This window comes from Canis lupus, chromosome 32 (assembly GCF_011100685.1).
Source record: "Canis lupus familiaris isolate Mischka breed German Shepherd chromosome 32, alternate assembly UU_Cfam_GSD_1.0, whole genome shotgun sequence".
Lineage (NCBI taxonomy): Eukaryota > Metazoa > Chordata > Mammalia > Carnivora > Canidae > Canis > Canis lupus.
The window spans coordinates 18,357,226-18,381,882 of record NC_049253.1 but is presented as its reverse complement, the minus strand read 5'-3'; the positions used below and the strand labels follow the sequence as shown (position 1 = coordinate 18,381,882).

Genomic DNA, 24,657 nt, shown 5'->3' with positions numbered 1-24,657 from the left:
AACTAGGGTGGCATGGATACCAACCAATTGGAAGGGACATAGCTCATAACAATCAGTACACCCAGTCAGGGTAGGCCAACTGAATTTCAACCTGCTGGGCTTGCTTCCCTAGGACACACATGCAGCCCATAACTATAACACATTCCTGTGAAGACATGGATATATTTTATGATTGGATCCTGTGAACCATCTTCACAATCTGCCTCACTTGAAGAGATCACAACCCGCTACTTGAAACAGATATTGTTTTTATATTTGAGTATGACCATGAATAGTCTTCATAAATTAGTTTTATTGTATTAATTTTCTACTGCTGCCTAGTAAATTACCACGAACCCAGAAACTTTAAACAACACAAGGTTGTTACCTCACAGTTTCCATGTGTCAGGAGTATAGCTACGGCTTATCTTTAGCTGGGTCTTCAGAACAGGGTCTCAAAAGGCAGCAGTCAATGCACCAGCTGAGTCTGGGATCTTCTCTGCAGCTTAGGGTCCTCTCCCAGGTTCTCGGAGTTGTTGGCAGATTCATTTCCTTCTAGCTGTAGAACTCATGATGGCTTGCTTGTTTAAGGTTAGCTGGGAAGCTTGTCTGATCTTAGGGAAGGCCTAAATCTTCTTTTAAAGATTAGGTCAGACCCACCCCTAAACAATCTCCTTTTGATGAGCTTATAGCAATTCTGATGAGGGATTTTAATTATATCTGCAAAATCTCTTCATCTTTGCCATAGAATGTAACCTAATCACAGGAGTGACATTCATCATATTCACAGTTGTGCCCACAATCAAGGGAAGGGGATTATACAGGGTATGTACACTAGTGGGGAGGAAATATGGAGGCTAATTTAGAATCTTTCTACTACACTTACCATCAGTACTTTTGTTATGCTCTGGTAATCACAAAGTACTATTTTCTGTGATTGCAGATACTTGTTGCAAATTTAGGGCTGACTCATGTGTTTCCTAAATTGACAGAACAAAGTATAGGGTAGGCAAGACACCAGATGAGATCAGTTTTTATTCTTGTATTATTTTAAATTAGCATTTTTGTTTTTCATAAATTATTTACATTACTATCTTATGTGTTAAGCAGACACTGGTGGCATTTTTATAGAAAATGCAAAATGAAGATAAAAATGAAAAGGTCCAAGAATTTCACAGCTCCAAGATGTGGCTACATTGCTTATATATGGAGAAAATGGACCTAACAGAGTGTTCTGCATATTCATACTTGTATTAATCTGCTAGGGCTGCCGTAACAGAATACTACAGATAGGGTGGCTTAAACAACAGAAATTCATTTTTTTTTCACAATTCTGGAGGCTAGAAGTCCAAGGTCAAGTTTCTAGCAAAGTTGGTTTCTGGTAAAGCCTCTCTTCCTGGCTAGTAGACAGACACCTCCTTGCTGTGTCCTAACATGGCCTTTCTTCTATGTGTGTATGGAGAGAAAGAGAATTCTGGTGTCTCTTCCTCTTGTTATAAAGACATCAGTCCTATCAGATTTGGACTCACACTTATGTCCTCATTTAGCCTTACTTACTTCCTTAAAGGTCCTATCTCCAAATATAGTCACATTGGGGTTAGGGCTTCAGCATATGAATTTAGGGGTACACAATTCAGTCCATAGCAATATTCAAAATGTCTGTGGACAATGAACAACCTGGGAGTTGCCTGCTTATGATTACCACAGAGAGTGTTTTGTTTTGTTTTGAAGATTTTGTTTTATTTATTCATTTGCTGAGGGGAGGGGCAGAGGGAGAGGGACAAGCAGACTCTGTACTGAGTGTGGAACCCAACATGGGGCTCAATCCGATGACCCTGAGATCAGGACTTGAGCCCAAATCAAGAGTTGGACACTTAACACACTGAGTCACCCAGGCACCCCAAACAGTGTTTTTAAAATAACTAATCACCATTCAAAAATTCATGCACATATTCCAAGAAATCTCTCCATCTATTTTCTATCTTTGCTGAAAATAATAGAGTATCTTAGACTGGTAGTCTGTCTGTTACCAAGGCAACAAAGATATATGTGTGCCCTGAGCAGGGCAGCAGAGCAACCTCTTGTCCCTTCGTTCTGACAGAATTACTGCAAATTGTGCCCAAACAAACCAGTTGTATCATTTTTTCCAGTAATGAGACAAGAAAGGTCCCAGTTCTTCATAAAGGGAATATAACAGGCCTATAGTTACGTAGCCAGGGGTATGTCTCCCTCTGATGGATCCTTGAACCTCTCTAATGAAAGGTGCCACCACACAAAATGTAGACACCTACATGAATGAAAGGGGTTAGGTATGAATGTCAGGATCTGGTAGAGATTACAACCCAATATACTTTGTCTCCTTCTTTTGTTAGGAACTGAGTTCCTATCTTAGAAATCAGTGGCAATGTGTCCTGTGAAGAAGCTACATTTTCTATTTCCCCCTTATAGCTAGAAGTGATCAGTGCATCTAGATTATTGTCTGAGACTCATTAAAGGCTTTTATGGAGGAAGTACATCGCTATCATGTGTCCTTGTCTGCTCTTACCCCCCTTTCTTTTTGTTTTGGCCTGAATTATGCATTTGATGTCTGGAAATACAGCAGCCATTTGGGTGACTGGAACTTCAGGAACCATCTTGGATAAGAGATAACATCAAGGAGGAGAAGCCACATGTTAAGGAAGATGAATCTAAAATGTGGAACAAGCCTAGGCCCATAATGATACCATAGAGCTTCCATACCAACCTTCGACTATTGGACTCTCATGTGAGGGAGAAATAAGTCTCTGTGACTAGTTGTGTAAAGCAAATGCCTAACTGATACAAAGTGTAGAATGAAAATCTCAGAATGTCAAAATTGCCTTAGAAAATCCTTTAAATCCTCCATAAAATACAGTAAAATAGCATGGCATAAGTCCTGAACGTGTTATAGGCATGAGGAGATGTTTAGCTTTTAATTTTTGGAGCCAATCAAGAAAACAGACTAAATTAATCTCTATCCTTGCATTGCTTCAAATTAGTATTTGCCCTTTAGAAACCGTCTACATTGATTTCAGAGACTGTGATTCAGAAATTAAAAATCACATGTGGTCTTAAAAGAAAAATATTAGGAAGTCCCAGGATATCTAATCCTGATAGTTGGAAGCAACATGTATGTAATGTGTATGTGTGTGTGTGTACATGAACATATATGGAATTGCTATGTATGATTCCACCTTCCCTTTTCACAGGAAATTTTATGACTTTAACTGTATTACCTAATGTCTTTTTATGGCTTTTAATTAACATTTCAATTTTTTTTCAAGGCTATTGAATACGCATCACCATGGACATCCTGACTACTGAGCAGGATGACTGGGTTATCTCTAAAATCATCCACACTCAGTGGTCATCCCATCAAGTGCCCCCCTCGGTGCCTGTCACCAAATCGAACTCCAATAAAAAAAATACATAAATAAAATAAAATAAAATAAAATAAAATAAAATCATCCACACTTTCTTCCCATAGGCTTCGAGTGAGCTCAGTTTGATTACACTTGATTACATCTGCATGGTATGTGTTCTTCAAACAGAATTATGGGGAAAAGTATCAGTATGACTAAAATTGTTCTTTCTTTTCTCTTTCTCCTCTTTCTCTCACATTTGGTTCAACACTTTTATATGTCTGACACTGAGAGGAGTCACTGCTGCCATGAAGTTTTGTCAAGCTGGGAGTTAAGTGAAGTTCTGAGAAGAATGGCAGGTGGAGAGGTTCTGGAACTCAGATTTCCCTAAGGAATGTTACCACGTTGCTAAGCTATGTAGTGTAGCTTAACAACCAGGGAGCCCCGTGGGCTCCTTGGAGCAACAGTGGGAGAAATTAGAGGGAGGTAGTGATATTCTATTGGAAGCATTAGACATTAGGCTGTCTCTGCCAATTGAAAATTCCCAGCTCCAGTGCAAAGAATTAAGGAAATCAATGACACATCAGTATAGCCCCAATATGAGGCTTGGAGGGTATCAGCAACTTTGAGTTCCTGTCAACCAGATTACCTTCTTTGAAAACTGTCCTCAGGTATAATTTTAAATGCATCAATAAAATAATTTTCAATAAGTTTAGATATGATTTAGTTAATGGACCACGGTTCATCTTCTTTTCAAGATGTGATTATGTGAAGGCCAAATAAATCTGTTTTGAGGTGATGGTGTATTATCTTTTATTTTATTTTTTTTGTATTATCTTTTAAAGTAAACTACCTATCTTTGAGGAGATCATACAAATAAAGTAAGCTAATTAGTGGAATAAAGACGTTTATTCTGTCAAAAACATTTAACTTCACGTAACAAATACTGAGCATACACTATGGGACAGGTACTGGGAATACAGAGGGAACCAGACCATTGTTTGCTTGATTATGATATCCTATGGAGAACACAAAATAAACACAGAAATGTAAAAAAAATGACGGGGAATGACACATGCTATGGAGACAGTGTACGGAGGGTAAGGGATAGAGAGTGATGGAGCCTGGGAGGATGGTTAGGAGCTACTTTCGAGAAGGGTAAGGAAGCCTTTTGGAGAAAGCCTCAATTAGGCAGAGCCATGAATGACAATCTGAGTGGGATGCATTTTAGGTTAGGTGATCTTCAAATGTAAAATGGTTCAGCATTCATCACCTAAGTGGTAATCTTTACATCTCTAGTAATTCATAGTAACTTTCAGCTGTTTGTTGATCAGATACTGTGTTCTCCTGTTTTAAACATTAAGTGTTGTTTTGGACTAAGATTATTAATATTTAATACAGATTTGCATATTTCAAAAGTAATAATGACCAGAGTCAGGACTAGATGATTAATAATGCTTCTAAAACACAGATTTTGAGGATTTTGTGTCATGCAGTCTAAATAGAATTTAGTGATTTGCTAATATATAGTTCAATTCAGTGGGCTGTAGGAAAGGAAATACTGCCCTCAGAAGCACTTTCACAATTCTCTGGATGGCAATGGTAATTTTAATTAGATTTTCCCTCAGTTACCACTATACAGGCTTTTCTCTTCTTCATAGCGAAAGTAGAATGCTGGCATCACAAGCAAAATAGAATTATAAATAGAACCTGGCTACTTTCACTTGGCTACTTTCAGCAGATCTTTTGGGCATAACTTCTAAGTCAGGAGGGCTCCACCAAGATTTTTGAAATACAGGCAGTGAGGCAAGACCAAACATATTTACTAATAATAGCCAAAATATTCATGTTTGCAAGTTGTTTAGCTTTTAAAAGGAATTAAATATAAAGAATGGTAGGTTTTCTAATACTGTCTCTAGGCATTAGCTGCAATGCCATGTGCCTGCCTGGCATCTTTGGAAAGATTGGAGTTAAAACCTGTTTATAAAGCTCTTCTGAGCATCAGTTATTGACACACCATAGTTGCAGTGATTGAAAATGTATTTAGAACTTTGCTTCTCCACAAGTGTGGAATGCATTCTTTAAAATCTGAATGTGCATTGGGGACATGTCTTTTCTTGTGAACATCGCCTGTCATGTGCACCATGGTGGGGAAAATAGGTTGAGAACTACTGCTCCATATTATACTGCTCCAGCAAATACCTAGTAAGCTAAAATAGTGAAAACAAGTGTGTGTGTATTTTGTTTTCTTTCGTATCTTTTGTTTGTTTGGTTTTTTTTTTTAAATATACATATTATTTTACAAAACTGTATCTGGGCTCTAGTAAATAACCACAGCACATTTGTAGAAGTTATTATAACTGATTTAGTTTACAGAATCCATCTGTGATATACATTGGCCAGTTTTGCATTGATGGGTTTCTCTAATATTGGTTTAAGAAAATCTTTAGTCATTTCATTATAAAGTAAATGAGATTTCTGATTATCTAATAAAGATAATATTTGTTTAAACAAATTCTTTTCTGGCCTCCTGTGAATTCCTTATTTAAATAATATGTTCTCTTCATATTTTTATTGTCTATGGGGAAACAAATCTTTCATAAGAATGATTCATTTCTTTTGAGTTTATAAGTCTTAAAAAGTCATAATCCAAAATCAATACTTATAATAAAGAGAAATCTTAATAGAAAAATATTATTCTAAGCTAATTCATGAACTGTGGAATGATATCCATTAAAATAAATGAGAAATGAATTATCAGTCAAAGAATGTTAAAATCAATATAGGCACTAGGTGTAAGAGAAAGATGTGGGCCATTATTAATAGTAACTAAAATAGTTTTACTTTTCTTTAGATTTGAGGTAGTTCCTTCTTTTTCAATTAATAGGCTTTATATTTTAGCATAGTTCTTAAGTTTACAGAGAAATTGAGCAGAAAGCATAGGGAGTTCCTTATATCCTACCTACCCAGTCTCCCATATTATTCACATCTTGCATTAGTGTGGTTACTTGTTATGATTGATACACCAATATTATACATTACTATCAACTGAAGTCCATAGTTTACATCAGCATCCACTGTGTGTTGTACAGTTCTGTATCAACAAATGCATAATGTCATGTATCTGCAATTAGTTTAGAGCAGTATACTATAGGCTAGAGTCACTGCCCTGAAAATCCCCTGTGCTCCACCTATCCATGACTCCCCTATTTCCCCTCTGGAACTCCTGGCAACCACTGATGTTTTTACTATCTTCATAGTTTTGCTTCTTCCAAAATGTCATATAGTTGGAATCATACAGGATGTAGGCTTTTCATATTGGCTACTTAGCAATATACACTTAATGTTCCTCCATGTTTTTTCATTACCAGTGGGAAATGGTGGCAAAACAGTACAGCCACTTTTGAATGCAGGTTGGAAGTTTCTTATAAAGCTACACTTTGTATACTTTTATCATATGATCCAGCAATTGCACTCCTAGGTGTTTACCCAAAGGAGTTGAAATCATGTCTGCACAGAAACCTACACATGAGTGTTTATTCATAATTGCTGAAAAATGGAAGCAATCAAGGTGTTCCTAGTTATTCTGTACAACTTTGTCCTGAGTTATTCATTTATCTTATTTCCAAAAGCCTAAGTTTAAATCAGACTTTCAATATGTTTATGTATCATATCATAATATGAAAGGTGCATTAATGTAAATCATATTTGTGGGTATTATATTTTAAAGCTCTCATCTTCATTTACTGTATCAAAATTAATAACCATGTTATGTATTTTTTTTACCATGTTATGCATTTTTATGTTGGTAAGTTAAGAAAGTGACCTTAGATATTTTAATGTTTTGAACTTTCTGGGGAAAAATTCTTCTGTTCCACGTATGCCTGTATTTATTTCAATGGTTACAAAAATTTGGTCTGAAAGTAAAATAGCCTTATATTGCTTTGACAGGAGAAACAATTTAGAGCAAACAAAGAAGAAGAAATGTTTGACATATAAGGAAATGTCAAGAATGATTGTTGCTCTGTGATTTCAGGGTCTAAGCACCTCTGGAAGTGAGGTTAACAGGGTAGAACCTGAAGACCTTTTGCAGCAACAGTGGAGAGGGGCAAACCAGCACCCCAGGAACATGAGCCTCAAATCCCCCATGTCTGCTGTCCCATTTGAGAGCAAAGGCAGCCATATTATGGCTAGAAATGGAGGCTGTTTTCTAGTCCGGCACACCCCTCATCCCAGGAGGGTCTGCCACATAAAAGGTAAGGTGACTTAAGGTCCTAGAATGTCTCTCTTTCCCTACATTTGGGCTACTTGATAATTCTGGTGAGTAAAGACAGGGATGCTGTTCAAAATATGTAACTAATGGTGAAGCATAGGTATTGACCATTGAGACCTGATACCAGCCTTGGAATTAGAGCAGAGCCTGCAGGCATCCTCTATGCCAGGCATTAACCCTGAGATTTCTTGACTGTTAGAAAACGGGCCTGGAGAGGTGCCAGAGAGCTCACAGCAACTGACCAATTGGTATAAAAATATTTCAATATTTTAACAAATTGCATGGCCGCTAAATATTAGCCCTGGAGAAGCATGTATTTTACCCTCTAGCCTTTTTTTCCCCTTCCCCCCCTTTCTTTCTCTTCTTTCTCCCTTTCCTTTTTCCTTCTTTCCCTTCCTCCCTCCCTCCATCTCTCCTTTCCTCCATGTTTCCCTCATGTCTTCCCTCCCTTTCATTCTTTCACATTTTAAAATTTAGTTTCTGTAGCATCATATACTCCTAATTCCCCCCCTCTTTCTCTGACTTCTTCCCAGACATTTTTTTTTTCCTGAATACTCTGTAGTAAATGTTGGAGTCCCTCAAGCCCAGTCCTTGGCCATTTTCTCTTTAATTTATCCCATGACCCTAGTCCAATTGGCTCATTCACATGTTTCAAATACTGTCTATAGGCCAAGTACTTTCAAATGTGTATCTTAGACTCAGACTTCTCTTCTAAGATTGAGACCTCCATAATCAACTGCCTACTTGACCTATATGTGAGGTGTTGGATGCTTCATGGGCACCTTGAATGTTGCTCTTTGAAACTGAACTCTTGATCTTTCTTCAAAAGTGTGTTTCTCCAACTAGTCTACCTTAATTATTATACATTTTGGGCCCTTCTTGAGCTCCTTCCTTTCCTTGCTTTCCTCTTGCAATACTTCCCTTGATCTTGTCACCTTTTCTCCTAAATATTTTTCAAATTAAGTCACTTCTCTCCATGGCCACCATTACAGCTCCATTCTAGGCCATTATTATCTCTTGGTCTGACTACTACGTTTGCAATTTGTAGCCTCCTAACTGCTCTATTTCCACCCCTGCCCTCATCCAATCCACTCTCCACAGAACAAGAAAGATTATATTAAAATGCAAATTAACTGCTTAAATGTCATACTCAAAACCCTTCAAAACCTTCCCATGCACTTAGGATAACATCTATCTTGACCAGACTAAAATGCTCCCTATGATGTGGCCTCTGCTTCCTATGATTCATCTACTATCATTACCCACCCACCTACCCATCTTCATTATACATATGCCACACTGGACTTGCCTAAGTTCTTTGAACACATAATAAGACCTTTTCCAGCTCTGGATTTTCACTCATACTATTTCCTCTTGCTACAAAACTCCCTCATTATTTGCTGTTTCTCATTTTTCAGGTTTTGGTTAAGTGTAACTTAAAAGAGACATTCTAGGCTCCACATGGTCAATCTAAATTAAATTTCCTTATGGCATATTCTCATAGTACTTTATCAGAGGAATTGTCTTAGATCAGGTTCTCTGTAAATAGACTCTGGATTGGAGTTTTGTGTGAAAGATGTTTACTGGAGAATGCTCTTAGGAACAACATGTATAGGAAGCCAGGGAAGCAGGATTGGGTAGAGGTTAAACTGTGATACAGACAAAAGAGGTCTCAATCAGCCCTATAAAGGGCCATGGACAGCTCTGTAGAAGGGTCTCAGCTTGAAGCAAGGGGGTCAGGCCTTTATAATCCCCATCAATCACTCATTGGTCAAGTTTCCATCGTGTATGAGAGCTGTCTTCAGCTGAGAGCAGTTCCTAGAGAGAGAAGGACTCAGCATGAGCTGTCAGTAGCTGACAGAGCTGTCAAGTGGGCAGATGGAACGTGTTGGGCCTGAAGGCATGGCTTGGGTAGATGCATCTCCACATCTACTACAGCAGTTATTGCAGTTTATGACCAAATATTTTTATTTGATTATTATCAAATATCTTCCACTAATTTGTGAACTCCTTGAAAACACATGTGAAAAAAAAAAGAAAGAAAGAAAACACATGTGTCTGTTTTGCTCACCACTTACTTCTGTTTCCTCGAGTGGCTGCCACATGGGAGGTACTAGATAATTCTTGTGGAAGGAAAGAAGGAAGCTTAAATTACATCCCGATAAAATTTAGATCTTCTGATAGATTTTAAAGAGAGTTCATATTCTACTTCAGCTATCTAGTTGTGAGTCCTTGAGTAAGTGATTTCATTTAAAAAAAATTCATTCTAGCTATATTGTAGAAAGTGGAAGAGAAACAGGGACCTAAGTAGAGCTTGGGAGATAAGTTAAAAGGCTGAATCAGTCATCCATGTGAGAGGGATGAAGGATGGGCCAGGGAAGACAGCAGAGCAGAGAAGTGAAGATTAAACTTTGGGGTTTAGAGCAAGAGAAAAGCCCAGATGAGCAGCACAGAGAAAGCCATCAGAGCGTTATGAGATAAAACAAGATTCGGTGAGAATGGCTGGGTGGCTATCAAAGACAAATTTCTAAAGAAGATCAGGAAAAAAAAAAAAAAAAGGCCAAGAGAAAGCAAATAGATATTACAACAAAGAAGTCATAGATGACTTAGAACCTATTGTCTTGGCAAAATCTGATGACGGGATTTTTCAAAATCCACATGAGAAAAACATTGCATTTAATTAGAACGTTTTTCTCTATGAAGGCAAATACTACCAAAATGAGTGTAATTTTTCTGACTTTCAAATACTTGGAAGTACTTGATATATAACTCTTGTATATGTTAATTCACATTCTGCCTTGAATTATCTTGTACCTATAATACAATAAAACTATTGGCAGGCAAGGGACTGTTATGTCTTCAAATCCCCTATAATGCCTACCACAAAGTCTTGCTTATAGTAATGTGTCCACATATAAATATATGTTCAATTAAATAGAAAATTTTCTTTAGAAATCTTTCAAGGTTATCCCTGCTAATTCTAGAAAGCCTAGTAACTGGAATTATAGGAGGAAGAGAAGAGCAGCAAACTGCTTTGAGTTAACAGCTATGTGCTTTGAACCCACACTCAGCACAAGGACACTACAACTAGTTTCCTTAGTTTTACCCCAGAGATAATTCTTACGGTCCATTTTACCAACATCAAATGTTTTAGTCTGTGAGACATAATGTTATTTTCATAGATAAATCCTTAAAAAATTAAGTCATCAGTAAGTTTATTCAGTCTAAGAAATGTCAAAAATCTGTTTGTGATACATATGTGCACTTTGCCAGCAATACAACATAAGCCAGTTTCTGCTCACAATGTAGTTGAAGGAGATAGTAATACCAGAAAAAAATTATGATGCACTGTGTTATGTGCAATGATAGAAGTATGCTGAAAGTTCAGATGCAATACAGAGCTAGGGAAGCCACTGGAGGAATGTCAAGAATGCATTTCACAGAGGTTTTGACAGAGAGATACATGATAAACATTAAGAAGAAACAATTAGCAGGACTTGAGGATTTATTGGACTTAAGGATGGAATAAGAAGTCTAGAATTGCTACTAATTTTTTTGTTGGTTTGGTTCGTTGACTGGGTGGATAGTCGACCAACTATTAGTCTTGAGCATATCAGCAGAAGAGCATTTGTAGGAGGTAAGACTAAAACCTTCATTTCAGACAAACACATCAAACATTGATGTGCCAATGGAACATTCAGGAGTAACTGACCAAGTAGAGAAATGGCTATAAGGACTTGGAGCCTAAGGACTGATTGAGGCTGTAAAGTAGATTTGAAAAGTAAGAGCATATTCGTTAAAACAGTAATGTTATTGCCCAAGAAAGCAAAGAAATCCCAACAGAACTCTGAAAAACACAGGGATTAACTCTGACACGGTCTGAAAAGAAAGAGTAGAGATGTTGGGATAGAAAACATCATCTCTGAAAATGGAGAAAGATGATTTTTTAAAAAGAAGGAATAGTGCATATATAGAAGATAAAAATTTTCCATTTAATTCTTTTTTTTAAGGATTTTATCTATTTATTCATGAGAGACAGAGAGAGAGAGAGAGAGAGAGAGAGACAGAGGCAGAGACACAAGCAGGCTCCATGCAGGGAGCCTGACATGGGACTTGATCCCCGGTCTCCAGGATCAGGCCCTGGGATGAAGGCGGTGCTAAACCGTTGAGCCCCCCAGGCTGCCCACCATTTAATTCACAAACTAGTGATCTCTACAACCTCTTCTATTACATAGAATAGGGAAAGTTTAAATTTATAGACATAAAATCTTACATTTGCTTGGCAGAAGTTTTTAGGCTGTATTCTGAGGGGTCCTAGAGATCTGGGCAAGAGGTAAAGATAGAGTAAAATGTGTTTGAACAAAGGGCACAGTAGCCAAAGAAAGTTGAATATCACTACTGCATGGCAAAAAGATTATATTTTGTCATGGGATTAACTAAGGCTTTTCAGAACTTTAGCTAAAGCCAAATTTTGAGATCATCTACACATGACTTGCTAAGAGGAAACTTAAAAACTAGTCTTGCAATGTTAGCCTATCTCTAGGCTCTTTTGCTTTAGAGAGGAGTAAAAAAGTTCATAGAAAGGAAACAGAGTGAAGATTTCTTTGAAGAGTCATTGGGGTGCTGTGTCCTTCCCTCTCCTCCATGAGGGGCAGTACAGCCTTCACCTGTACCTGCAGAGCTTTGCTGGGAATCCTTTGTGGAGAATGTCCTAGAGAGGAGACAGATCTCACTAAATAGCTAGCTCCGTGCCTGTGCTGTTCGTGGTCTGCCCCACACTCTTTCTGCAGTGGATTATGGGGAGACTATTCCTGGAGTGAACTTGTTCTATATTTTCTATGTTTATGGAGGACACAGAGAATGGTGTCTGATTGTCTTCTAAAATATCAAGACAGGGGATGCCTGGGTGGCTCAGGGCGTGATCCCGCAGTCCTGGGATCGAGTCCCATATTGGGCTCCCTACATGGAGCCTGCTTCTCCCTCTGCCTGTGTCTCTGCCTCTCATGAATAAATAAATAAAATCTTTTAAAAATGAAATGAAATAAAATCTCAGGACAAGAGCTGACTAGAGCTGGCTAAAGCTTGCTGGGTCAGCAGCACAGACCGGGATTGAGCTGCTCTCACATGGATGACCAGGCAAAGGATCTTGTTCCCTGGGGGTTAGAGTGGAAACTCAGGAGCAAGCAGGTTGAGAACTGTCTTGCAAGGACCCAGCCCAAGAGGACTAACTGCTATAATAGGACAACTCCAGGCAAAAGGCTGGGGACATTTTGCCTGGGGTGAAGGTGGGATGGAAGAGATGTTAGTAATTATCTGGTAGGTACCTTTTCCACGACAGTGAACAGTGTCAGAGTTCTCCTCAGCCAGGAGTCTCCAAAGAACCCACAAAAATACTTCATGAGAGAAAGAGCCAGCATTTCTTCTCTGCCTAACAGATCTGCTTTCACAGATCCCTCAATGGTTAATTAAAACCATTAACGCAAGTAAGATTGTATGTATCCCTTTCAGCATTTCTTTATCCTCCACCCCAAATCCAGAGGAGCTGAAAGCAGTGAATGGCGAAGGAAGAGTGGAAGAGCAAGGTAGTGGAAAAACAGACTACACCTCCACTCCCCTTTGGTCTGCAGAGGCTGGATCATCCTTGGCCTGTAGAGGAGAGTGTGAAATGGAATACTAATACTTTAATAACACTAGCTATCCTGACAGTAAAAATCCGGTATTCTTGATGGGAAGTTTTGTGCACAATCAAAATTATTGCAGTTACTTGTTATTTTTAAAGTCAATTTTAAAATAACCATCCCAAACGTTTTTGTTTTAACATTTAAAATTCAACTTATAAAAAAAAAAAAAAAATTAAAAAAAATTAAAAAAAAATAAAATAAAATAAAATAAAATTCAACTTATACATTTTATTATTTTACTTATAAATTAGAAAATTTTAACAATCACTTCAAGGAGGTCTTTGATTAATATTTAGTCCCATTTACACACTTATTAAAAAATACCTTTAAAAGTTTAAATGTAAATTACTCATTAAATAGACTTGGTTCTTTTATTTTTTTTTATTTTTTTAAATTTTTATTTATGATAGTCACACACACACACAGAGAGAGAGAGAGGCAGAGACACAGGCAGAGGGAGAAGCAGGCTCCATGCACCGGGAGCCCGACGTGGGATTTGATCCCGGGTCTCCAGGATCGCGCCCTGGGCCAAAGGCAGCCGCTAAACCGCTGCGCCACCCAGGGATCCCTAGACTTGGTTCTTTTAAAATATTTCACATCCTTATCACGTGAATTCTCATCAAGGTACAAATAACTCCTGTAAATTAAATAAGTTAAACTTATAAATATAGAAAAATACATTATTTAAAACATTTCTTTACTGTTTACCAACTTAATTATATTCTTATATTTTCCTGCTTAAATATAATATACACATATGCAATGGTTTTTACTAAACTTAACTCATGAATAAGAATAGTGTGTATTTTTCTTCTTTTCTTTTTATTTTTTTAAAGATTTTATTTATTTATTCATGAGAGAGACACACACACACACACAGAGGCAGAGACACAGGCAGAGGGAGAAGCAGGTTCCACACGGGGAGCCCAATGTGGGACTCGATCCCGGGACTCCAGGATCACACCCTGGGCCAAAGGCAGGCACTAAACCACTGAGCCATCCAGGTGTCCCTTTTTATTATTTTGTCATGTCTATCTTTTATTTGGAACCTTCCCGATGTTAAAGCACACCATCAACAAAACAATCATCTCAGGAAAAAAGTCGTTACTTTCTCATTAAACTGGGTTTGTATATCAATCAGAATATTAGGCAGGAATGTGAGATTTGAACCTTCACCTGGCACTCTCTGAAAGGTGAGTCCTTCCAAATCATAACCTCAACAGATGGTCATGCCCCATAAGAGGAGCCAGTCCTTCCTGAGCCCAAGACACCATTACCTAATTTTCCTGTATATTCAAGGAAGTTGATGAAATTCCTACTGATATTGTCCTCAATCTCCTTCACTGCTGGGCTGGTTTTTACATTTCCCTGACTAGCTTTAAATCATTTAATATTGTCCCATTTGACTCTGAAGCCACTTTAATGCCATTGCACTTTATACATTTCTTATGGAGTTCTAGAATCTAAATTCTTTCATATTACTTATTACCATTTTTAATTAAAGAAGGTAGAGAAAATAGGAATTTCTCTATTGATTTGTTTCTATGTTAATATTTTATTTCATTTGGTAGGCAATTTTTCACTATGCACCTGGGTCATTCATTATCTCAAGTGTTTAAGATAAAATGGTAAGACGTGATGCTACCTTCAAAAATTTTATTCTCATTCTATTGGGAATCAGTTACTATCAGTAAAGTTCTAAGTATCAGACTAAATAAAAGCTTTATATTTGGCTGTGTCATTCATTCATTTGATAAATAATCGTAGAACATCTACTTTGTGTCTAGGCACTATTCTAGACTCTGGCGATAGACTGGCAAACAAAACAGATGAAATACATGCTTTCATGAAGATTACATTCTAGGGCAGCTCAGCCCAGCCATGTGCAAACAGATATAATAGGTGATAAATGCTACTGGAAGAATTAAAAAAACATAAAGGGACAGAGTGTGATGGGATACATTTCAGACAGGGTTTTAAGCAAAGACCTTTTTGGTATAATTTGAGCAGATAGATAAGAAGGGGTAGACTGATGGGCCTAGAAGGAAATTTAGAAGAATGGGCAAGCATGAAAAATGCTATTCGGAAGCTTCCTATGCAATTTCTTGGAAACAAAGCAACCACTTATTCCTCTCTCTCATAATTTATTGTTTAACATTGAGCAAAGCCCCTTACACCTTCATTTCCTAAGCTGTCCAATATGTCATGACATGGCATTGACACCAAAAAGAGGATCTAAAAAACAAACAAACAAAAAAACCAAAAACAAACAAACAAACAAAAAAAAGAGGATCTGCCTATAATTCAATATATGAGCCAAAAGCAAATAACCGTTACAGGAGAGTGAAGGACCTAGAAGGCTTGGACATGAGGAAGGTGGTTCCTTTGTACCGTATTTTCCTTCCTTTCCTTCCTCACATTCTACTTCATCCTGCCTCCCATTCCTAGCTCCTGTGGCTGTTTATAACTTCTGCCAGGACAAAAACAGAGCCAGGGTATGTCTTTTCAGAAGCCTTGTTGTACTGAGACACTTTGGATGTTTTCAAACACCTGAATGTGATATTCGTGGGGAGGGCTAACAATTCCTTGACCATCAAGACTTGGGAAATGAGAAGTCCATCTGGGATAGAGACAGATCTATTGCACTTGACTCTCACACCAAGATCAAAGATGTGAGCCTGGTTCTCAAGGCCAACCAGATGGCAGAACATTTTGAGGGAACATGTATTGCGGGGCCAAAAATAACTTGCTACACTGACCTTCAAAGAATATCCACCCAGCACTGGTCCATACAATTTGTAGTCTGACATCTTAGGGACACTTAATGATATCTGGTTGGGAACTGGCTGATCATTCAAAGAAAATCTGCCGAAAACCTAATGTGGTTGTTCTGTTATCCTTACCTAGGTTTGAATAACATTCCCATCTGTACCGTGAATGATGATGAGAATGCACTGGGAACATTGTGGGGTGTTGGCCAGTTCAACCACTTAGAGAAGGATGAGACACCATTTGCCAAATGCAGTAACCCACCCAGCACTGCAGCCCCGGAGAGCCCTGCCAGAGGAGTCTCAGCAGCCCTAAACAATGTCAAGGTGCCCCCACGGCCTCATTCTGGTGAGTCCCTTGCAACTAATGACATCTTTCCTGAGGCTTCCTGCGAACTATCAGGGGTGACGGGGGAGAGGAGGATAGTCTCTATGATTGTTAATACAGCTGCAGTGATTTTATTTAAAAATCAGGAAATGTTCTCACTATGAAACAGGTTATTCATGATAAAAATTTTTCACTCATTTAATCTCATTTCAGTAGTTCAATAATGTTACTGAACATTATTATTGTCTTTATTATGTCCAAGACATATTTGGCGTGTCAGTCTCTAATCCTGACAAAAGTATCTGAGAGGTACTAAAAATGAATGTTTAGTCAACATTGAGAGGGAAACTACTGTGACAAAATGTGAGTCAGGGAAATGCAGTAGGGATGGACTTGTATGCTTCCCCCTTCTCCCACTGGCCGGCCAGGTCCTGAAGGTCATGGCCCAGTGTTACTGCCTTCTGTGTCTCTGGTATTCTTGGCGTCTCCCCAGGTCCCAGCACAGTGTTTGGTCTTTAGTTAACTATTAACTAATGTTTATTGAATTGACTCAAAAAAGGATTATTCAGCAGCAAAGCATGATGACTATAGTTAACAGTATTGTATATTTGGAAGTTACTAAAGTAGATTTAAAATTTTTCATCACAAGAAAAAAATTGGTGATTTTGTTGAGGGGCTGGTTAACTACGCTTAACTGTGATAATCATTTTGTAATATATGCATATATCAAATCATTATGTTGTATATCTTACATTAATATATCTTAAAAAGCGTAGTATGGCCACATCTAAAGGGCTTGGTAAAATAGAAGGAATTCTGGATGGCGGAAACTGTATCTTGTTCTCTTTCTCTTGTCCCATCACTGAAAGTTTCAGGGCACATGAAAATTGTTTTGGTACAGTGTGGTAAGATATATTCTCTTTCAAAAGATAACAAGAGGGATCATTAGTAGAGAGAACTTACTATGTGATTACATTCTAAGGTCCTCACGCTTGTTAACTCATTTCATCCATTCAAGACTTCTTCCTCCTTACCCAGTAGCAATAAAGAATCAAAGCCCACATTTTCCACCTTCTTTCTGGTGTTCCTTCTTACACCATAAACCCCAGAAACTTAATGATTATATTTGCAAGAGCCACCTGATGGGAGTTAGGTGCTGCCATCTAGTAAGGTTTATATTTCAGAAGGGGGGCTAAGGTCATCTTTTTGGTTGCTGTCTGATCTCAAGCATGACTGAAGACATGGGGTTTTCCTGCTACAATATCCCAGTGTTCTGCAGTTTTATGGGAGTCAGATGGCAAATTCAGCAGATATGCTGGCTTTCAGATTGCAGCAGTAACCCAGTGCCTCATGTTTAGCCTCACAGATGGTTATGACAGCAACTGAGGTGTCAGTAGCATCCTGCCTCTCCTCCCCCCTGATTGTGATAAAGTCTGTGCTCCCCTGGATAGGTGGGGTGCAAGGTGCTGTTCTTGAAGTGATTTGTGAGGGTCAGCACCAGAGCTCACTGCTCCGGCCCTTGGAGTGATACTGCAAACACTCACTTCCCTGTCTAATTTACAGTTTTGCTTAAAATCGAGTGGCTTCTGTTTCCCACAACTGAACACTAGCTTAAAAGACTCACCATCCATAATTTTGTTTTCCCTATTTCCTTCCTGCTCTCTTCTGGAGAGAGATAACTTTACAATATTTTTCTTTTTTCATCTAGAACTAATGAATTCAGTTACTATTGGGAAATGCACAAACTCTTTTTATCTTTTAAGAAATTGTGTTAACTGTGGCTTCAGTAAAAAAAAAAAAAAAGATTGCACTGCTTATAGAGAATATATCTTTAAATTAATGCAAAGGGGAATTAAGCAAATATTTAAATTGTTTTAGGGTGATTTTGTTAGATGAGTTTATGAAATATGTAGAGTTGAGAGACTGATGAAATAAATAAAATAAAAAATGTAATTATAACTCAACATGCATCTCTTTCTGGCCACAGGGAAAACAGCACACATATAATCTCTTTAATTAGGGAAAGTGACAGTTATATGGACAGGAAACAGAGAAAAATATGTCTTATACTGAAAAATGTACTTTAAAAAATTAGTTTATTCAGATCAGGAAAGCTCTTCCAGTCTTTCTTTATATCATCTTCCTGGGCATTGAATTCGTTTTATAAATGTAAATATATTTTTATTATGTTATTGTAGTATAAATCTACCTGCAAAATTTCCAATATTTGTAAACAGATCCCTGAGTTGACTTTATTTGAAATACAGATATACTTTCATTTATTTTAGCAACTGACATATGTGTCATGTGGTAGAAATTTTTTCAGTTTGATCTAAATATATTTTTCTGCAATATCATTTCAGAGCCCTGTAGAAAAATCAAGGAGTGCTTCAAAACTTCCAGTGAGAATCCCTTAGCAATTCAAAAGGTAAAGAAACAACTATTTACAGTTACCTATTTAGTTCAACTTCTGTTGTTTCTTCTCCTTTTCTTCACATACCTTTCTGAAAAGGCACACTTCACAATATTTTTTACAGCTTTTAAATGAAATTTTAAATTTATATTCAATTTAGATAGTTAATATATAACATATTAATTCCAGGGGTAGATTTCAGTGATTCATCAGTTGCATGTCACACCCAGTGCTCATTATATCAAGTGCCCTCTTTTATGCCCATCACCCAGTTACCTGATTCCCCACCCACTTTCCGTCCAAAAACACTCAGCTTGTTTCCTAGAGCCAAGAGTCTCTTATGGTTTGCCTCCCTCTCTTTCACCTTATTTTATTTTTCCTTCCCTTCCCCTATGTTCAACTGTTTTGTTTCTTAAATTCCACATATGAGTGAAATCATATGATATTTCTCTTTCTCTGACTTATTTTGCTTAGCTTATTACCCTCTACTTCCACCCACATTATTCCAAATGGCAAGATTTCATTCTTTTTGATAGCTGAGTACTATTCTGTGTATGTTTGTGTGCCCATACTACATCTTTATCCATTCATTTGTCAATGGACATCTGAGCTCTTTCCATATTTTGACTATTGTGAACATTACAGTTTAATTCAGGTAAAATTAACATGATATAGAAGGCACATATTGAAATTATGCAGTTTGATGAATTTTGACAAATATATAATCTAGATAAAAATTATTTTGTCACGTGTACATTTTGCAAATATTTTCTTCCAGTTTGAGGCTTACCTTTTGTTTTTATAACAATGACTTTTGAGGAACCAAAATTTATAACTTTCATGAAGCTCAAATTTAAAATTTTTCTATCATAGTTTCAAATCCACACATCTACTGTGCCCTATTATAAAGGCTAACCCTCAAGTACAATGGTTAATAGAAGTAATGAAAGCAGACATTCCTGCTTAGGTGCTCTCATCACTTCTATTATATGATTATATGGTCTATAGAGATGCTCTGCTTCTCATTCCTGACAATGGGAATTTGTATCTTCTTTTTTTCCCCCCGATGAATCTAGCTAGAGGTTTGTTAATTTTATTGATCTTCTTAAAGAATAAGCTTTTCATTTCTTTTTTTTTTTATTTTTATTTATTTATGATAGTCACAGAGAGAGAGAGAGAGAGAGAGGCAGAGACATAGGCCGAGGGAGAAGCAGGCTCCATGCACCGGGAGCCTGATGTGGGATTCGATCCCGGGTCTCCAGGATCGCGCCCTGGGCCAAAGGCAGGCGCCAAACCGCTGCGCCACCCAGGGATTCCCTAAGCTTTTCATTTCATTGGTGATATCTATTTTTCTGATTTTCTCTTTCTACTTTATTGATTTTGGCTCATATTTTTATATAAGATGAAAGCTTAGGTCATTGATTTGAGACATTTTTCCTTTCTAATATGAGCATATATTATTATAATATTTTTATAAACACTACTTTGGCTGCATGCCCCAAATTTTATAATGATGAGTTTCATTTTCATTCTGTTCAAAATACTTCCTAATTTATTCTTTAATTTCTTCTCCATGGGATACTTAAAATTATGTAATTTAATTCTCAAATATTTGGAGACTTTAAAGATACTTTATGAGGTTGATTTCCAATTTAATTCCATTGTGGTCAGAGAAGATACTTTGTATACTTTGAAACTTTGTAAATTTATTGAAACTTGTTATATGGCCCAGAATATGGTCAACCTTGATAAAACTTTGTGCTCACAAAAAGAATGCTCACTCTGCTATTGTTGGGTAGAATATAATATAAATACCATTTAAATTGGTTGCTACTGTCATTCAGGTCTTCTGTAGCCTTATTGATTTTGCTCTCTACTTATTCTATCCGTTATTAGGTGTTAAAATCCCTGACTATTGTTGTAGTTTTCTATATTTCTCTTTTAATTTGTATCAGTTTTTCAAGGACTCCAGTAGCACAGTTGGTTAGTACATGGTACTTTTGTCAATTTTTAATCATATATTTTGAAGCTCTCTTATTAGGAGTATAACTATTTAGGTTTGTTATGTCCTTTTGATGAAATTACTCTTTTATCATTATAACATTATTCTCTTCAATCCTGATAGCATTCTTTGATTTGAAATCTGTTTCATTATAGAACTCTTCAGGTTTTCTAATTCTTCTTGAATTTATTTTCAGTATGAAATTATTCATTTAATCTAAACATTCAAATGTATTGATAATGTTATATATAATAACATCATATTATTTCTTAAATATATGCAGTATCTGTAAGATGCACCTTTTTACCCATCAGTTTTGTTAATTTATGTCTTTGTCTTTCTTGATCAGTTTCCACAGAAGGTTATCGATTAGTATATCAAAAAACTAAATTTTGTGGGGTTTTTTATTCTCTATGTTGTCTTTTCCCTCTTTTCATGCACAGACTTTATTGCTCTTTACTTGACTCCTTTTATATTTCTAATATATATATTTAGCTATAAATTTCTCTTTGAGGGTTGCCTTAGGTGCTTTCATAACTTTTATTATCAGCATTAAGTTAAAACTTTTTCTAATTTGCACTATAATTTCTTTTTGCCTCATGACTTAGTTGCTGGACATTGTGTATGAAAAGTTATTTGTAGAAATCTGAAACTCATGATAAAAGTACTTTTTTCCAAAGAGAACTTTGTGCTTGCTTCTGTAGGAACCCAGAGACCCTACCAGCTTAGACTGACTTAAACCAAGTTGAAACCTTGATCTCAAGGTACATTTCTTCAAGGATCATTGCACTTCTAGGTCACCTTCGTATTCAGAGAGTAGCCCTTTGTTGGCCCTTATTTGGGTCCTGTGCTGTGAGTCCTATCTTTTAGGACCTTTTTTTTTTTTTTAATTTTTATTTATTTATGATAGTCACAGAGAGAGAGAGAGAGGCAGAGACACAGGCAGAGGGAGAAGCAGGCTCCATGCACTGGGAGCCCGACGTGGGATTCGATCCCGGGTCTCCAGGATCACGCCCTGGGCCAAAGGCAGGCGCCAAACCGCTGCGCCACCCAGGGATCCCTCTTTTAGGACCTTTTAAGCTGCCACAAGAAAAGTGGCACTCCAGTGGCACAGAATCTTACAATGACTTTAGGCAAAAATGACTACTATATTCCCTACTAGTGAGGCTTCTCACTTCTCTTTTACTTTGCCCTATTTATTCCTACTTTAGTCACTCCTTGACAGTTTTAATTTTTTTATTTTAATCTGCCTTTTCAGTTGTGTCCAGTGGAAGGGTTGAACCAAAAAATATATATTGCTATTCCCTAAAACAAGACATCTCATTATATAATAAACTTTAACAGAAGAATGCATCTATATATAATATAGCTTTTTTTTCACTAAATGTCAGTAGTTCCATATTGTTCCAATAACTCCAATCATCACAGTCCCCATTTGTTGACAAATTCAGTTGACATATTCAGGCTTCCGTGTGTCTTAAATATCACTCACTTCTGAAGGTTAAAATACTTTCTTGAAATAAGCACATAGATCTAAGGCTTCTATAACTCTTCTTGAACTGAAAGCTCTTATAACCTTTTTAAATTTTAAATTACAAAGAGTATATTCACCTCTTGGAACAAGAAAATAGCCTTTCTCTTTCCTCTTCTAGTTAATCAAGGCAAGTAATTTAGTGACCTAATTACCCAGCTCTTAGCTGCCATTCAGCAGAGCAAGGAAGCAGCAGTTCACACCATGTAGTGTCTTCACAGACATTGCATAAAATAACTTTTGACTGTCTTCTTCCTGTCATAAATCTTCCTAACTTAACAGAAAATCTCATGTGTTATAAGTTGGTTGTTATCTGGAGCAGAAAGATAAGTAAAGGTTACACAATAAATATTAAAAGATTATTATCTTGGTGTTTAACCAAGGGTTTAAAATGGCTTCACAAAAAAGTAAATATCTCACTATGTGTTCTGTCTCCAAACACAAATATTTGATAATTAGATTTTAAGGGAACTTTAAAACTAACCTCTCTTCACTTTTATGTGTATCTCTTTTTTTTTTTATGTGTATCTCTTATTTAGCTACAATATTTCTCTTCATCTTATATTCAATTTTCAAAGAAGTTATAAGTGGATGCAAATGCATATTGATTATATTATACCTTTGATTTAGGAAGAAATTAAGATAAGAAAGTCACCATCACCTCCCAAAGCATGCTCTACTGCTGGCTCTTGTTCTTCAGAGGTGACAAGTACCAAGACTGACGTCAAAGACAACACTGTTTGCATACCAAACTATCTGGATCAGGAAATCAAAGTAAGAGGCAGGTTTACTAAATCCATAATTTGGGAACAACTGAACGTACAAAAATCACATTACTAACATCATTAAAACTCTTTATTGGTGCTGCTTTAACAAGTGAATTGATTTAAAACCACTTACCCTGAAATCCAAGGCCTACTTCTATTATTTCCAGTCTTCTCCTTGGAACCCTGTCCCTGCTGTGGAAACACAACCTTTGGTTTAGACATAGTGAAGAACGTGGCATTTGCCAAACAAACTCAGCCCTTTTCCCCCCATGTTTTTCTTTATCATCTTCCTAATGCTTGAGAGGCACTACTTCATGCTGCTACCTATGCATTTCCTTCACATATATTAAGGCAGAGATTCACCTTTCCCTCTTATCTGTGGAATACCATTTCTTCAAACCTACTCTGTCTGGGATTATAAACTTAGTTATATTTATAGTAATATGTCATATCAGGCTACTGGAAGGTCCTCTCCAGCCACAGTTATATCTGAGAATGACATACAATGAAGAATAAATCAATCAGCCAATGTTTGTTATCTCCCTTTGTTTTCCTTCTTTAGATCCTTTTGGTAACCTCCACATTGCCTCACTGTAAGACCCACTGCAATGAATTAAGGGTGAAAATATTGTAATGATGACTTTGATAGCAGTTTTAAATTATCTGTAGTAGCAATTACAAACAGCAGAGCATATTATAAGGATTGTTACTGAATAGTCCTGATAAGGAACTATTTTAAAGGTAAATAGGGGCAGCTGGTTAGCTCAGTGGTTGAGCATCTGCCTTCAGCTCAGGGTGTGATCCAGGGTCCTGGGATCAAGTCCTGCATCAGGTTCTCCACAGGGAGCCTGCTTCTCCTTCTGCCTATGTCTCTGCCTCTCTCTCTATGTCTCTCATGAATAGATAAAACCTTTAAAAAAAAAAAAGGTAAAGCATTACAGTGGCAGTGGGTATAATTATGCTGATAATTAAAATTGGGAAGGAAAATGAAAGGAGAAGAAAGGACAATATCTGCAGACAAGAGTTGTGGTTATACATGATTTCCTTACGATTCTGGCAAAAGACTACCTATAGTACAAGAGTCTTCAGAATCACTGTCCATCTTACCTAATATACTCCGGCACCACCGTTTCTCTATAATTTGCTCATTACCCACCTTTAGAAACTTTCCAACTAAGAAATCTCTTTGATTCTCTCAGGTGGTCACCTTCTTCCCATTAAGGTCTCAATTTAAATGTCACTCAGATATACTTTCCCTGAGCACCCAATCTAAAGTATGCAGCTTCACATCCCTATCTCATATGTTCATGTTTACTTGTTTCAATAGTCTCTGCCTCTTTCACCCCACTCACACTAAAATGTAAGTCTTATAGGATCTCACACTCTTCTGTCTTGGTTACTGCTTTCCCTCCCATGCCTAGACAAATGCTAGGCATCTAGTAATTATTAAATAAGTATTTACTGAATGTTGATTACAAAAATTTAAAAGTTTTACCAAGATTAAAGTGGAACTGTACAAAATCAGCTAACTATAT

The 24,657-nt window shown here is 37.1% G+C and overlaps 1 protein-coding gene across 5 annotated transcripts in view; it reads left to right on the top strand.

Annotated features, from left to right (window-relative positions):
- The first annotated feature begins 3,760 nt into the window (after positions 1-3,760).
- Positions 3,761-24,657, top strand: part of C32H4orf17 (chromosome 32 C4orf17 homolog) — a 55,538-nt gene continuing 34,641 nt past the window's right edge. For 4 of the 5 annotated variants that reach the window (XM_038582047.1, XM_038582045.1, XM_038582046.1 and 1 more), the window contains exons 1-5: positions 3,761-4,030; positions 7,396-7,615; positions 16,221-16,430; positions 18,773-18,837; positions 22,986-23,129. In XM_038582047.1, coding sequence (XP_038437975.1) covers positions 7,489-7,615; positions 16,221-16,430; positions 18,773-18,837; positions 22,986-23,129 — 546 coding nt within the window. In that variant the 5' untranslated portion in view covers positions 3,761-4,030; positions 7,396-7,488. Of the gene's footprint in view, positions 4,031-5,140; positions 5,166-7,395; positions 7,616-16,220; positions 16,431-18,772; positions 18,838-22,985; positions 23,130-24,657 lie in introns of those variants that run through there. The other variant, XM_038582048.1, reaches the window with a different exon arrangement.